The sequence below is a fragment of the Hypanus sabinus genome, chromosome 4, assembly GCF_030144855.1.
Source record: "Hypanus sabinus isolate sHypSab1 chromosome 4, sHypSab1.hap1, whole genome shotgun sequence".
Taxonomy (NCBI): Eukaryota; Metazoa; Chordata; class Chondrichthyes; order Myliobatiformes; family Dasyatidae; genus Hypanus; species Hypanus sabinus.
The window spans coordinates 35,901,509-35,918,342 of record NC_082709.1 but is presented as its reverse complement, the minus strand read 5'-3'; the positions used below and the strand labels follow the sequence as shown (position 1 = coordinate 35,918,342).

Below are 16,834 nucleotides of genomic sequence, written 5' to 3'. Positions count from 1 at the left end.
GCCACAGCTTTCGACCATCCATCAGTAATTCAATTTTGGTTCGAAGATGCCACTTCAAATGTAAGATGGCTTTCTGGAGATCATACCTGGAACTCCTGCATCTTACTTGATCACCAGATCTAAATGCCACTAATCTGGCCCTCAGCATGGTTCATCCAGGATTTCTATGTAGTTGGGAAAAGGCTGAAAAACCTCTTGACAAGCAGAATGGTTGGCAACTAATCATTAGGTGTTCCAGGTAGGGAGAATAAAAGTGCAACAAGACCGCTATATCAAAGCACCATGAAGAGCTTATCATGAAACACAAACCCCCACCATTTGCCTTGTCTCAGTCAGCTGTCTAGTTCGTACTGTGTATTGAGAGGCCTTAGGGTCTGACTGACATACAGTTTCCCCCGCTATTCGAAGGTACAGCGTTCCTATGAAACAGTTCATAAGCTGGAATGTCGTAAAGTGAAGAAGCAATTACCATTTATTTATATGGGAAAATTTGTGAGCGTTCACAGACCCAAAAAATAATCTACCAAAGCATGCCAAATAACACATAAAACCTAAAATAGCAGTAACATGCAGTAAAAGCAGGAATGATCTGATAAATACACAGCCCATATAATGTAGGAATACAATTATTGCAGCACTGTCCACTGCAGCAAAAATCTCACGCAAGCGCTCTCGGCAGCACTCGCGGCAGAAACACCCGGCACAACTGCACCCGCCAGAAACACACGGTGCAAATGCCCCTGCCAGAAACACACGGTGCAAATGCCCCTGCCAGAAACACACGGTGCAAGCGCTCCCAGCAGAAGCACTCCTTCCAGTAACTTTTAAGCTATGAAGCTACCAAATAACACATAAAAACACATAGCCTATATAAAGTAGAAATAATGTATGTACAGTATAGTTTCGCTTACCAGAATCGAAAAGAGAGCGAGCAAACTGATGATGGTGTGTTAGGCTGAGTTGTTGGAGGTTGAGGTTGTGGGAGGTGGAGGAGACTGGGGTGTCATCTCATCGTCGTCTGTTTCTATCAGGGGAGGCAAGTCACCTTCTTCTATGCCTGCCTGCCTCGATGGCGAAGGTCGACGTTCATCGTCTGCTGTGGCTGATGCGGAAGGCTTGAAAAACGACAGTATGCTTGACTGCCTAGCCTTGTGCATTTTTCTATCATACAGTTCTTTGTAAGCACTCAAACCATCTTGCAAATATGCCCTAAACCTACGTACCCTTTCAAAATTAAAGTCATACTTTTCTGCCATCAATGCAGTGTTGTCAATCACAGCGAAAATCTCACGTAATTGATTCCCATTCAGTTCCTGGATGACTTCACTTTCAGGCCGTTTGCTTTTGCGTTAGATTTCAATTATTATCCTTTCCTCTTCATCAGCTCTTCATCTCTCAGTTCTTGGTCATGGAATGCCAAAACCTCTTCAACATCATCTTTGTCAACTTCCACAAACCCAGCCTCCTTAGCCAAACTATGCCCTTAATTTGTTCACCACGATCGAAATGCTTAATTATGGCTAGTTTTACACTAACTGTAACACCCTTACACGCTCTTTTAGGCTTTTCCGATACATTAGAACTCATCTTGCTAACGGATGCACAAAATAAATCGACGTAAAGCACAGATGCTCACAGGCACGTGTTTAAGCAACGGCAGCTAGAATGCAGTTCTGGAGGAGGAACTTGGCTGCTCGGCACACGCTGCCAACAGTAAAAACACCTGTTAGCGAAAACAGGTAACTAATGTAGGTCTTTCATAACAGTGAGTTGACATAAAAAGGTTCAAAAAACGGGGCACACCTGTATCCTGCATGTCCAGAGTGAGCCATCTCTCTATAAAATACAGAATGTAGCAATTCCTCATTTTCCGCCAATACAACAATCTTGTCCTTAGGTTCTCGATACTGTTCTCCAGTGAGAGTACATTTGCTAACTAGATGCTTGCTAAAGGAACTTCATTTCTTGGGTTTCAGTCTGACTCAGAGTCCTCCCCCTCCTCCCTCTCTTCCAGCACTGACGATGTAACTTTGTCTACTTAAAGGTGCAGTACCTAATAGTGAAAACGCAAGTTCGTTAAGATGGTTCTAAAGTACATTGCTTAAAAGGAAAGCATAGGCTGCAGATTGCAGTGACAGTAATTCAGAAGAGGTACATCTAGAAGTTTTGAAAGCAATTCCACGACATGTTGCTGTGGTTCACCGGTGCCATCTTGGCACTTATTTAGCAAATGCAGCACAGAAACATATCAACTGCGAAAGCTGAACTGGTCAATATTTATGTACCAGAATCCTACTAGTCTATTTATAGTTCCAGAACCAAGTAATGGAGACCTATTTGTTGATCTCCTTGTATGATGACCAAATCACTGGATGTAGTTAAGGCAGAGATGGATACGTTCTTGTCTGGTAAAGGGATTGAGGGTTTCATGGAGATAGCAGGAGAATGGGGTTGAGAGAGAAAGAACTGACAGTCATGACTGAATGGCCCAACAGATTCAACGGCTGAGTTCTGCTTCTAAACCTTATGGTCTTATTTAATCTCTTCCCCTCATTTCCCTACTCTTCCTCCTCTCCCTCACTTACCTATCTACTTCTTGCATTCGTCTATGGTAGTGAACACTGCAACAGTGATGGAGTAATGCTGTTGCTCTTTCAATAGAATCAATAAACGAGCAGTTTATTGCAGAATGCAGTCACAGACGCTGAGTTTAAGTCAGAATGCTCTGAAGACTAGCAGCAATCAGGAGGGCGCGGGTAACACACTTTCACACATCGGCTGTGGCAAATCTGTCCCTGTTACTTTGATGACAGCAAGGGCTGCTCTAGACTTGCTGGCTGGAAGCCAATTTTACGGTAGCTTTGGAATACACAGCAGGTCTAACCTTGGAACCTCTGCACAGCTGTGACATTTACCCAGTAAACTATCAGGGGTTTTTGACCCAACACAGGAAGAATTAAAGAATGTTCAATCTTTAAAGAATGTTAGGCATGTTTTATGTCGGGTTGTAGGTAACGGTTTGCAAATCACTGAAAGATAGTTACTTCTATGGCTACAGCAATACAGTAGCTGCTGGTCTGATATGACTGGCTCTGAACAGGTACTGCCTTGCTCACATTCACTTTTACAATTATTCTCTCAACCAAACAACAGAATTCGGCACATATACCATTTGACAGTGTGACTATAGATCCCATCTGCCTGTTAAATCTTTAATAGCTTGAGTGGCAGCAAGAGTCCACGTTATCAAGACAGCGGAGTAAGCTGAAAATCTGAACACTTATTAAACAGGTTTTAAAGGAGGATCTCCCATAGAGAGATTCTTTTTTAGTATCATTCTGATGCTGAGAAAGAGGTAGTAAAATATAATTTACATGGAATCTACATTAAAGCATAAACACACCCATAGGATTTTATATCCCAGGGAATATGACATTGTAAATTAACCTTGATCAGAACTGATTTACCAAGGCTGAAGTATCTCTTCACTACTTAACTAACGCTCAAATCATGGACGATCATTAAAAAATACTGTTTAAGGAATTGTACATTGGTGAGGGGTGGAGGAGGGGTTTAAAATAGTACATCATTCACCACAATGTCACTGAAAGAAGATAGATCAATTTTGCTTTTTGCAAATTCCAGTAATACCTAGCAGTAGAAAATACCAAGTTTGAACTGCAGCAAGACATCGATCAGAGTCTAGCAATCCGTAAGACTCATCTGACTTGGACTGGAAACACATTATTGAAACGTGAGATGGATGCCTGATAAAATAATGAGATACTTAAGCAACTGTGGTTTCCTGCAGCTCCCGCATGTCAACAGCTTTACAAAGACCCAAGCTTCCCTTTGTTGGGGTGCTGGGACTACCTCCTGAAGGGAGAAAAATAAAATGAGGACAAGAATTTGCAAGATCACTAACTGGAGCAAGGTTAAACTCAGTTTAATGTGGATTAATAAATCATGTCCATAACATATTAAAAAGGTAAGAGATATTTATTTTTATTATTAACAGTATGGTAACCCTTCTGGTTCACCGAGCCCATGTCACCCAAATACGTCCAAGTGACCAAATGACCTACGAACCCGTATATCTTTGGAATGTGGGAGGAAGCTGAAGCACCTACTGGAAGCCCATGTGGTCACAGGGAGAATGTACAGTCAGCCCTCCTTATCCACGAATTCAACCAACCACGAATCGTGAAAACCCGGAAGTGCTCTTCCAGCACATACAGACCTTTTTTTATCTTGTCATTATTCCCTAAACAATGCAGTATAACAACTATTTTACATAGCACTTACATAGTATTAGGTATTGTAAGTAATCTAGAGATGATTTAAAGTATACGGGAGGATGTGCGTAGGTTATCGTGGATCGGCATCGAAAAAATTGGAAGTTCTCTTACTAAGTAAATCAGAACAGGTACATCCGGTATTATTTAGCGTCAGTTAGTCAAACGTTTGTCTTAGTATTTAGTATATATTTTACCTTTCTATGCACTTAAAACACTTAAGAACATATGTTTCAGCTCTGGGCTCAGGAACAGAAGTTCCCGGGTTCGATCCAGTGACAGACCGCTCCCGAGTGCGCTCTCCACCGTGTTGGGTTGATGTGGAGGATTAATAATTAAACCACTGCATTGCTTAGTAATAATTGTAACTTTCATCCTGGTAGACAGAGCCTTTCTCACTTTATCCTTTAAAATTGTTCCGATCGTTGACCAACGTAGCCGAACGCTTTTCCAATGACTGATGGCGTTTCACCTCTTTCCGATTGCTTTATTATTTCCACTTTATTTTCAATCGTGATCGTGATTATTTTCCTGAACACAAACACTGCAGATTCAGATCTCTGCCACCGGGTTCTAAAGTCCACCGCACTGAGACAAGTTAAATAAGGTCTGCGGTTCCGCTGGGTCCTAAGGTCCAGCGTATTGAGACATGCTGAATAAGGGACTTGAGCATCCGCGTTTTTTGGTATCCGCGAGGGGTCCTGGAACCAATCCCTCACAGATAAGGAGGGCTGACTGTACATACAAATTCCTTACAGATAGCGGTGGAAATTGAACTGGCATCCGTGGCACTATAAAGTGTTACTCTAAGTGCTATGCTACCATGCTGCCCCAAAAAAAAACCATAATTCATAACCACTGTTTCATTCACTGTTGTGTTTCAACTCTGGTCTGTCAGTCCATAATCCCTGCACCCTTCTACCAAGGCCCAATATTAATTTGATGGAAAATACTACACCTTCCTTCTGGCAAGATTTAATTACTGCAAATAACTCTCAAGTTCGCTTTTGATCTGTCTATATATTGTCTCTCCACCATCACAGCATGAACTGCTGGGCATTTCCCGCATCTCCATTTTGGTTTCAAGTTCCTGTTCCATAGGAACACCTATGACATACCCATTTTTAATTTCTCTCAAATCTATCAGCCAGACAGCTTTATTAATTGATTTAGCACATACATGTCATTGAAATCTGGTCTCACCCTGTCAGTGATATTTCCATTACCCTCTCCATCCCTCTCTGCAATGTAAACACCTGCTCAGTGTACGTAGCATTGCTTTTTAAAAATTGTTTTTGACTTAGTGGGAGGCTCCTTCCAGACTGGAAAAAGTCATCCCTTTGTCGCCATTAACCTTTGTCTGTTCTCCATCAGGGAGCCAGTTTTTCTTCCATGTGGCAAGCACCTCTTTTATTTCACAACATTCAATATAGCGAAAATGGTTATGCTCCTGGGACATTAAACAGTGGTCCATGCGAAACATGATCTTCATGAGTCAGATGCGATACTGTGTAAAGAAATTAATTTTTTTTAAAAAGTGCTGTTAAACACTCGGCAGGTCAGACAGCATCACTGAAGTGAAACAAAATAAATGTTTTGGGTCAAGTATCCTTCATCAGAATGGCAAGATAGCATCACAGAGGAACGGGTTTACTGCCCAGTGAAGAGCAGTGTCTGCAAATGCTAACTGCTATTTTTTTTTCAAACTGTTTTCCTTGCAAAGGGTGTTTCAGAACCAAAATGCAAATTTAGGCTTCCTCAAGTAGTGATCAAGAGAACCAACCCCACCTCCCCAGCCAGCTCCACCCCACTCTTTTTGCAACTTGTATAAGCATTAGCTGATTTACCTAAATCATAGTGGTGATTTCCTGCTGCCCCGATCTATGGAATTTTTAGGCATAACTGACTGGGTCACCCAGAATTGTTGTTCCACATTCCTGTGTAGAGGACGCACGGGAAGGGTCAATGGTCACTCCAGCCCTTAACTCACTCACCCATATAAAAATTAGCTTTCTGAAATTAAAAACCATCAAGCACCATGTCTTTCTGATTCCTGCTCTAAAACACTTGAAGATTCAGTAACAATTTGAAAGCACACCACAAAACAAAAAAAAAAATCCCAAGGGCTCTAGATGCAAATAATCCCCTATCCCACATGGTAAAAGATTGAAAAGATAAATTCTGTCCAGAGAAAATCTGATCTCCTCACACACAGAAAATCAACAGTCTTCCCACGAGGCCCACACAGAGATGCTGGACTTCCCTTGCTATTCTTTAGTCTTCTTGACTCTTTAGAAGTCATTCCCTTGGACTCTGATCGCCAATCCACTATCCTCCCACTCACTTTTCTGTCACTGAATGCCACAGTTGCAATCTCACTACTTCAGGTGTCACTACCATCAGTTCCAACACCAGTAAAAAGCCTCCGAATGTTAATGAGTCTCCCAGGCCACTGTCCCTTGGACCAGCAGATCCTAGTTTTCAGTTGGTCTGTTCTTCACATCCCTTGTTATCAGGCAGTAATGTTGGGAAGTGCCAAAATCATCTCCTTTCTAGTTATAAAGCACCAACAGTGTTTGAAGTTGCTAAGCCCCCATTCCTTCATGGACCCTACATCAACTTGCTTACACACAAACCACGATACTCTCAGCCTTCACTGCATACCATAAACAGAACAGCCTTGGTCACGTAGGATGTTTAAGATGATATCAATGGGCATCTGTCGCTCAGTCTGCATCGCCCAGCTTCCACATCAAAAAGGCTGAGATACCACATGAAGCCCAACTGAATTCATTACTGTTCTATAAACTTCAATGCAAATCTTTTCCATTTGGCTGCAAGTTAAATTTGTAAGCTTTTTTTGTGCAAACTCCAAGCCGAGTTTGATGCTACACAATTCCTCATTTGTTTTCCTGCATGTGGGGTGGGGGGGAAAAGAGGGTTGACACTCTTGTTGCCATTACAATTTGAATTTGGGGCGATCTGTACGTTTTTTTGTGTGGGAGGCAGTTTTGGTGTTTTTTCTTTGAACGACCCATGGTTTTCTTTGTTTTGTGGCTGTCTGGAGAAGACAAATCTCAGAGTTGTATACTGCAGACACACTTTGATAACCTTTGAACCGTTCCAGAGCACCAGAATGAATCAAAAATTAACCAGTTTACCAATGCTGTTGCCTCTCATAATTTAAAAGGTAACCAACATAACTGCCACATAATTTGAAGCCACCTTAAAAGGGCTCCGAATCCAGGTGCTGTAACTTCTATTTTGCAGCCAATTTTCACACCATTATATATCTAAAAACACCAATGAAAATAATATGGTATTTATCCACTTAGTTTTTGGTAGGCTGGTTGCTTAACGTATGGGCTTACACCCTGTCCTTCAAATAAACCTAACCATGCAGATTAAGCCTCTACTTAATAGCTGAAAACAGAATCTCCAACACTATGGCACTCCCTCACTACTGTGAAATGTCAATCTGAAATGATTGTGTTCTCTGGAAAGTGACAGAATCCACAACCTCCTGACTCCCATCACAGTATACAACCACACCATGTTCACTCACATTTAAAGCAGCAATCATGATAGAATGACTTATGTGCCATTGGCCAGTTTAAATATACTCAACTTTTTTTAATGTGTATTTCTGATTGTAGCTTGTTGTTGGATTTATTAGCATTATAACACAAGCAGGCAGGTTATTCTTCATTTAACCTCCTTACGTTACTGGTCCTGGATATGCAAGCGATAACCATACAATAAAGTTAATACGTAAAGTTTATAATCAAAGCCATAAGAACATTATAGTTTAAAAAGTTACAATTTCAAACTTGCAGGTTTAACGGGATGAGAAGAGGGTAGAGCCACACTCAAGGATCCTCAAATCAAAAACAAAGATACTCTCTCAAGTCATATTTGTATATTCCAGCTATATGTCCTTGTACACTGTATCTACATGTTTATTCACATTCTTCCTAGTTTTACTTGAGTAAATCAATGCTAAATCTTAAAAAAAATCTTATCTATTTGTTTCACCTCCTCCCCAAATGGCCACTAGTCAGTATACATAGATGCAGGAGGCTAACAGACTCCTTTGAAGAGTGACTCCTAGCTGCCTACAAATAGCATATAGATAAATACGGCTTGGTAAATCATTCATTCAGCAGAGTCTTTGTCCTGATTTTCAAAGATCCGGTACAATACTGTTATAATCCTGAATAATTATTGCAGCAGATGTCACCGCATTTTTTTCTAAACCTTGATATGCAAAAGCCCAAGCTCTTACAAAGATCTGAAACCACAAAGGCTATAAAAAAATACAATGCCTAGATGCAAATTATCTACATCATCTTAAAAGCACAATGAATATTGATATTTTTTTAAATATTGTTTACTGGCTTTGGTACCAATTCATTTTAGTTTATTAGAATTTAATTTGCTTCACTAAACAAGGAACCGCTTTTCTAAAGTTGGTTCAACAATTTACTCTAAAACTATATCAAATAAATGCAAAAGACAATTAAATTAACTGATAGGTCAACATATGTGTGGCAATCTCACTTCAGTTTTTTGGGATCCGGTTGTGTAGTCAAGTACAGCAGTCATTTTCCACCCACAAAAATAAAAAATACTTACAATTCAAAATGAAGCAGGTTGGGAAATTTGAGAAAGAAATTACACAATTGAAAGCATTGTTCTCCCAACACCGATAATTTTGCAGCTTCAGGTGAGACCTGATGCTAAACCAAGGCTCTTCTACCATTTCTGGGGTGAGGAGTTATTGAAAGTGCCATTGCTGGATTCAGAGACCACAACCTTTAGCCACAACTCACCCAGTCCTGAAGATGAAGGGTCTCGCCCGAACTGTTTACTGTTAATTCCACTCCCTAGATGCTGCCTGACCTGCTGAGTTCCTCCAGCAGTTTCTGAGTGTTAACGTTTTAAAATCTACCTTATATTTCTGCAGTCAGAAAAAATGGGCAACCAATAATTCCAAATTAATCAATAAAAAAACCGTTTTCCCCTACTTATCCTTTTACAAATATCAAAGTAGTTGGCAAATTGTGCAAGCTGTAGAAGATACCTCTATATAATTTGACTAATCTACTCAGGCCCTGACCAGACTACAGGATAAACATGACGGTGGCCCACCTGTCTGTCTGTATATAAACCCAAGACAGCATCAACCTTCCGCCAAAAGTCAGAATTACTACTCCCTTTCCATATGCTTGACTACTTGGTTGTTCATCATTGCCATCTTATAATCACAAATACTCAAAACTGAAATCCCTGCAAAATAATTAACATGCACTTTTATAATAAATCAAAACCACATGCAAATTAACAAATAAATACAACTGCTGAAATGGCTGCACTCAGCCGAGGAAACAAACATAAAAAGAGGTTTTCTGTTGTAATATCAAACCATGCCCGGACTTATGTTTTATGAATTCTAACACTAACATTGCGTGTCTGTGTAATTGGAGCACTAAACTAGGATCATGCGTGTGAAACAACATTTGAGCGACTTTCCAGCCAGGTTCGAACATTTCACACCGGCGAAGCGTCAACCAGATACCGAGGGTACAAGATTCAACCAAACAAAAATGGTTTGGATTACAGGCCCCCAAGAAAGAACACGGGATCATTGGAAGCCTTTTATTGGTTGAGCGGGATACAGAAAATACATTTTGTAGGGCTAATGTTTTTTAACTTGTGGGTTTTTTTTTAAAAAAAACCATCATACAGAAATAGCACTCTCCATCCCGGAGGTATCAATATGAAGCGGAATAACAGGTTGTCATCGCAACAAGCTCTGGAGTCAGGCGTTGCTGCTGCTGAATGCCACTGAGCTGCTTCCCCAACGCCAGCCCCGTCTCTCGCATCCTCGGAAGCGGCCCGGAGCGCCCCGGCACCCGGCACCACCCTCACCTGGGCTCCGGCTCCGGAGCTGTGCCTGCCCGGCATGAACCCCGTCAAAAAGCAACCCCCCCCCAGGCTCGCTGCGACCCTCACCTGGACTCTGGCCCGGCAGCGGATGCTGGGCGTGCAGTTTCCCCGTCTTATTGTGCGCCTCCACGCCAGCCTTTGCAGTCGGCTTACCCCTGATGGAACCGTTCAGCCCATTGCAGCAAAGCAGGACAAATAAGGCTAGGTAACTGAGCGAATCGGACATGGTTTAAGGGCGGCGGCGGTCCGGCGGGGTAGGTGTTTGCGTCAAGGAGGCAGCAGGAGCGGCGCGATCCGGTACGTTCCCATGTTTGTTTATCTGCTGCTCGGTGCGATCCTCGTTGCTGTCGGATCCGATGGAAATTTCTCCGGAGCGGCGGCGGAGCTGGCGCCCTCCACAGGAAACTCCCGGCTGTGCAATAACACCTGTCCATCCGAGCAGCCGACGCAGGAGCGAAGATGACCAGAACGCCGCGCTCATCAAATTAACGCTTTACTAGAACTGAACCTGTGAACAACTCTTCCACTCATGGGACCAAACCTGCACTTGTCACCATCTTCCATTCCTTCAGTAGGTCGGGGCTCTGAGAATTGAAAATTGACGTCAAAATGTTTCCATTACCGCACCCAATCCGTAATATTGCTTATGGGTGACTGAAATTCCCATCCTGGACTTCTCTGTTCCAGTGCATCCCATCCAGCCACCCACCTGAGCACATCAAAACGTTTCTCTGCTGTAATTTAATCTTCAGAGCAGTTCAAGCATCTCACAATATCACTAAATTGTTCAAGTATAATCGAATAGCTTCAAAACAAAGTATTATCTAAATAATACCAAGTCTTTGTTGGACAAGCTCGGCAGGACTTGCCCTCCACTCTTTCCCTGTAGCCCTGTAAATGACTCTCCTTTCTGTATGTGTCCATTTCCTTTTACACATACCCAATGGGCTCTACTTTCACTGCCTATACAAATGAGTTACAGGTCATTACTGCATTTTGTGAAAAATAAGTTTTTACTCAGTACATTTCTTCCCATAACTTACACTCGTGTTCTCGCAGCAAAAGAATGTTTTAAAATTCTCATCCTGGTTTAAAAGAACACTTGCCTTGTTCCTTTCTCTAGTACTCTGCAGTACAGTACTACAACCCTCAGGTCTTTGCACATTCAATTCTCAGCTGGGGCAAATTCCAATGTTAATTGCTTCAGTTGCAGCAGATATGCCTCCAGCTACCAAGCCATCAAGTTTTGGAATCCCTTTCAAAAACCTTTCTTCCTGAGATGTTCCTTAAGATCTTGTACATTGTACAGAAATAGTTATCTCTCCTAACTCCTTCTTATTAGCTCGGTGTCAAATTACTTGAAGACACACTACTAAAGTAGCTTGGGGTACTTTATGATGGTGTAGGCATTATCAGTGTAATCTCTTAATAATTCAGAGAATTAACCAAAATACAATTGGATTGCAGCAGTAAGACTGTACTCTCAGCAACCTTTCAGATGGGATGTTAAACATTTACACAAAGAATTTTGATGTTCCTATTTCACTCAGATTGGACATACTTTGCTCCAACTTTATTTCGGTCAGCTTGGCTCTGTATTCTTCCACGTGATAAGCAGACTCCTGGCTTTAGAATGCAATAATTTTAGACTAGAAAATAAATTCTTAATGTGCTGATGTTGTTTTTAGAAAAATAGAGGGCTATGGGTAACCCCAGTAATTTCTAAGGTAGGGACAGTTCGGCACAACTTTGTGGGCTGAAGGGCCTGTATTGGTTTTCTATGTTACTTTGAGTGGGTTCTTTAGCTTTTGTTTTTACTGGAAAAATATTAAAGAGGTTTCCTCATATACATGATTTCATGGTTTGCAGCCTTTCCATGTTGAACATGATTCTGCTTGCTTAAAATAGACAGCAAAGGCACAAGATAATCATCCATTCTGTCCATTCACAAACCTCTTCCATTAAAATTATGTAACCACCATACCCCATTCAAAGATCAGAGTAAAGTTATTATCAAAGTACATGCATATCACTATATATTACCCTGAGATTCATTTTCTTTTTAGGCACACTCATTAAATCAATAAAATAATACCATTAACATAATCAGTGAAAGACCACCCACTTGGATATTCAACCAGAGTGCAGAAGACAACACACTGTGCAAATACAAAAGGAAGAAATAACAATAATAAATAAATAAATAAGCAATGAATATCAAGAGCATGATACAAAGAGTCTTTGGAAGTGTGTCCATTGGTTGTGGAAACATTTCGCCCGATGGCTGACAAGTAGTAACTTCCTGAACCTGATGGTGCGAGTCCTGAGGCTCCTGTACCTTCTTCCTGATGGTAGCAGTGAGAAGAGAGCATTCCTGTGTGGTGGGGGGTCCCTGATGATGGATGCTTTCCTGCGACAGTGTTTCATGCAGATGTCCTCAAAGGCTGGGAGGGCTTCACCCTTGATGGGCTGGGCCACATCCACTACTTTTTGTAGGATTTTCCATTCAAGAGCATTGCTGTTTGAACACTAGTCTGTGATGCAGCCAGTCAATATACACTCTTATACACATATACAGAAGCTTGTCAAAGTCTTCTCTTCCTTGTGCATTTACTTATCTCGCTAGCTTTCATGACCTTCAGACTATTGGAGAATCAATTTAACAAATGTATTCCTGTTAATCTTGTAACAAGAATCAGGTTTATTAATACTGATCTGTAGGTCAAGAAGTTTGTTGTGTCAATTATTACTCTTTTTATTTTTTGCTTGGTCAATGTTGAGATGTTTCCATGAGTGAGGGAGTCACAAACAAGGGGTCATTAAAAAGTGCCAGTCATTTAAGACTGAGTTGCATAGACTCATTCTGAGTGTAGTGGATCTCTGGACATTTGATGCTGAGGGTGTATTGATAGATAGTTAAAGTATTGAGGGCTATGGGGACCTGCCACAGAGAAGCAGTTAAGGCCAACACAGATCAGCAGTGATCTTTTGAATGCTGGGATAGACAAGAGAGGCTGAGTGGCTCCTATTTTCTTGTGGGTACAAGCATCATTTAAACCATTATCATTCAAACAATCTTTATTCAATCCATCCATCTGTGACAATTAACTTATTGGGCCACTACTCCCTTCAGTTCGAACGACTTCATTGACTGCCTGTGCACTTTGTACCCGAGGGACATTTCAATACTTTACTCCTTTTGGGAAGTCAACTATCTCAAATGACAATCCAACAAAACACTATTGAAATATGGGACCAAATAGAAGTGTGCCAAAGTAATTAACAAGGAGAATTGATGGACAATCACTGCAAATGGTTAAGTCTCAAACAAGGCATTTTGAAAATTGAGACAACTTGCCTAATGAGCCACCAATGTCCTTATCAACTGATTGACAAGCCACCCTGCTTCTGACCTGCAGTAACTGTGGCTAGTCTAAATGCCTATCAGTGCAAGAAGCGGGTACAATACAAGACCAGAATATAAGTGCAACACCATAAAAGTGGCCCTTGGCAGCTTGAACCTGAATGGCAATGAAACACAATCACTTAGCCGATAATGGCCACAGCTTCCTCTCAGAGTCACAGATAGAGGTAGCATAGAAAGACCTTCGGCCCACCAAGTCTGTGCTGACCACTAAAAACTCATTCTCTCCTGGAAAACGCTTGGTAAAATGTTGATAGTTGCCATCCTGGACTGTTAAATGAGCTTCACCTTACAGTGCGTGACATTAGTCAGCCAGGCTGTAGTGCCTCAGAATGCAGCCATGAATGGGCTAATGAGTTGAACCAATTCTTCAATAGGTTTGACAATGGCCAGCCTGTTCCCACCTCCTTTAGCACAAGTTCAGGTACCAAGGCACCCAATGCTCCCTCAGCACCAACGCCTCCCCACCTCCCTCCTCCAGTTCAACACGTGGATGAACAACACAAGCTACCACTGTCCACATCCCCTCCTTGCCCTGCACCTACCAACCACTATCGTCCCGATCTTCACCACCCCCAGCCTCCACCTTCCAACTGTCCAGTCATCGTGGACTCACCTTCACTACTGAGCAGTTGAGAAGGGCTCTGGGGGAACTCACGCACAGCAAAGCATTGGACAGGAGTGTGCTGACCAGCTGAGTGGAGTCTACTTGCACATTGTCAGTCTGAGTCTCAGCCTGGAAAAGGACCCAACTGTGTGGAAAACATCATGTGTAGTCCCAGGAGGGCCAAACAAAAGTCTTGAATGACTACCGTCCTGTGGCCTCCCTCACACATCATGAAGACCCTAAAGAGGCTGGTCCTGGCTCACATCCAACCAAGGTCAGATCAGCCCTTGACTCACTGCAGTTTGCCTACCAGGAGCACACTGGAGTTGACGATATTGTCATCTCCCTGCTGAACAGAACCTACTCCCATTTGGATAAGCACTGTGAGGATCATGTTTTTTTGATTTCTCATGTGCCTTCAATACCATAGAGCCCTCATTGTTGGGAGTTGGCTGGTGGCATCAGCAGCGGACTTCGGAGTGAAGGCTTCCGAGTTCGAATCCAGCCGGCCCCCTTGCACGCTTTCCATCCGTGCTGGGTTGGGCATCAAGCTAGCAACTCAGCCTCATAAAAACAAAAAAGCCTACTAAAAAAAAACGCTGTCACAGCGGTGTCCCGATGACTCCACTTGGTGTTAAGGGCTTTCTTCTACTTCCCCATTTGGGGTGGGGGGGGGGGGAAGAGGGGGAAGCTCCCTTCAACGTAGATTGGCACTTCCATGGTATCCTGGATAATGGACTACCTGACCGGCAGACCACGGTTTGTGTAGCTTCAGAGCTGTGAGTATAAGCATGGCTATAGGCAGCACTGGGGCCCACAGCAGACTGTAATGGCTCCCTTCCTGTTTACCCTATATACCTCTGACTTCAGATACAACACTGAGTCATGTCATCTGCAGAAATTCTCTGATGACTCAGCTATAGTTGGGTGTATAAAGGGAGGACGGGAGGATGAACCCTGGGGGAGGACTTTGTCAAATGGTGCAAGCTGAATCATCTCCAGCTCAACATCAGTCAGACAAAGGAGATGGTGATAGATTTTAGGAAGGCTGAGCCTGCACTGCTCCCTGTTACTAATGATGGCAACAACGTGGATGTGATGAGGACATAGAGTACCTGGGAGTGCACCTGGATGACAGACTTGAGTGGAGCACCAATACAGAGGCTGTGTACAAGGCCAGTCACCTCTACTTCCTGAGAAGACGGAGGTCCTCTGGAATATGCAGGCTTCTCCTTCACATGTTCTACCAGTCTGTTGTCACCAGTATAAATCTTCTACGTGGTGGTGTGCTCTGTTATAGGAGTCAAACTGGACATAATGCAAACAGAGCAAAGAGTTAAATTGTACACAGTGGCAAAATTCAAAAAGGCGAAGAATGCGGGACTGAAGGTGTTGTATTTAAATGTGTGTAGCATTCAGAATAAGGTGGATGAACTCGTGGCGCAATTAGAAATTGGTCGCTATGATGTTGTGGGCATCACTGTGTCATAGCTGACAGAAGGCCATAGTTGGGAGCTTAACATAAAAGGATATACTTTGTATCAAAAGGACAGGCAGGAAGGCAAAGGCAGTCGTGTGGTTCTGCTGGTAAGAGATGGAATTACATCTTTAGAAAGAGGTGACATAGGACAGAGAATGGTAAATCTTAGTGGGTGGAGTTAAGAAATTACAAGGGTAACAAAAACATTATGGGAATCATATATGGGCCTCCAAATAGTAGCCAAGATGTGGGGTTGAGATTGCAAAGGGAGCTGGAAAAAGGCATGTAATAAGGGTAATGACACAATTGTAATGAGGCACTTCAATAAGCAAGGGGATTGGGAAAATCAGATTGGTGTCAGATTACAAGAGAGGGAACTTGTTGAATGCCTACAAGATGGTTTTTTAGAGTAGCTTGTGCTTCAGCCTACTCGGGGAAAGTCCATCTCAGATTGGGTGTTACGTAATAACCCAGATCTTTTGAGGGAGCTTAAATATAAAGGAATCTTTAGGAGGCAGTGATCATAATATGATTTAATTAATAGTGCAATTTGAGAGGGAGAAGCACAAGTCACATGTATCAGTATCACAATGGAATAAAGGGAATTACCGAGGCATGAGAGAGGAGCTTGCTCAGGTGGATTGAAGGGGATACTGGCAGGGATGACAGCAGAACAGAAATTACTGAAGTTTCTGGGAAAAGTTCACAAGGCACTTGGGGTAGGCAACAGTGGCTGACGAAGGAAGCTAAGAACTGCATAAAAGCCAAGGAAAGGGCATACAAGGTCACAAAAGTGAGTAGGGAGTTGGATGATTGGGAAGCTTTTAAAACTCAAGGGCACAGCCTCAAAATTGAGGAGCGACTCTTTAGAATACAGGTGTAAGGAGGGTTTTTTTAGCCAGAGAGTAGTAAAATCTGTGGGATGCTCTGCCACAGATTGCACTGGAGGCCAAGTTTGTGGTTATATTTCAGTTGATTGATTGATGCGCTGACTGATCAGGAAACTAAGGATATGGCGAGAAGGCAGGTGTATGGGGTTGAGTGGGATCCGGGTTCAGCCATGATGGAATGGGGAGCAG

General features: G+C 42.4%; 1 protein-coding gene across 3 annotated transcripts in view; it reads right to left on the bottom strand.

The window, feature by feature from the left end:
- Positions 1 to 11,244, bottom strand: part of fam171b (family with sequence similarity 171 member B) — a 56,160-nt gene extending 44,916 nt beyond the window's left edge. Inside the window, exon 1 of one of the 3 annotated variants that reach the window (XM_059966817.1) lies at positions 11,080 to 11,244. In XM_059966817.1, the coding sequence (XP_059822800.1) occupies positions 11,080 to 11,182 (103 nt within the window). In that variant the 5' untranslated portion in view covers positions 11,183 to 11,244. Of the gene's footprint in view, positions 1 to 10,310; positions 11,030 to 11,079 lie in introns of those variants that run through there. The other 2 variants (XM_059966816.1, XM_059966818.1) reach the window with 2 other exon arrangements.
- Between the last annotated feature and the right edge of the window lie 5,590 nt (positions 11,245 to 16,834).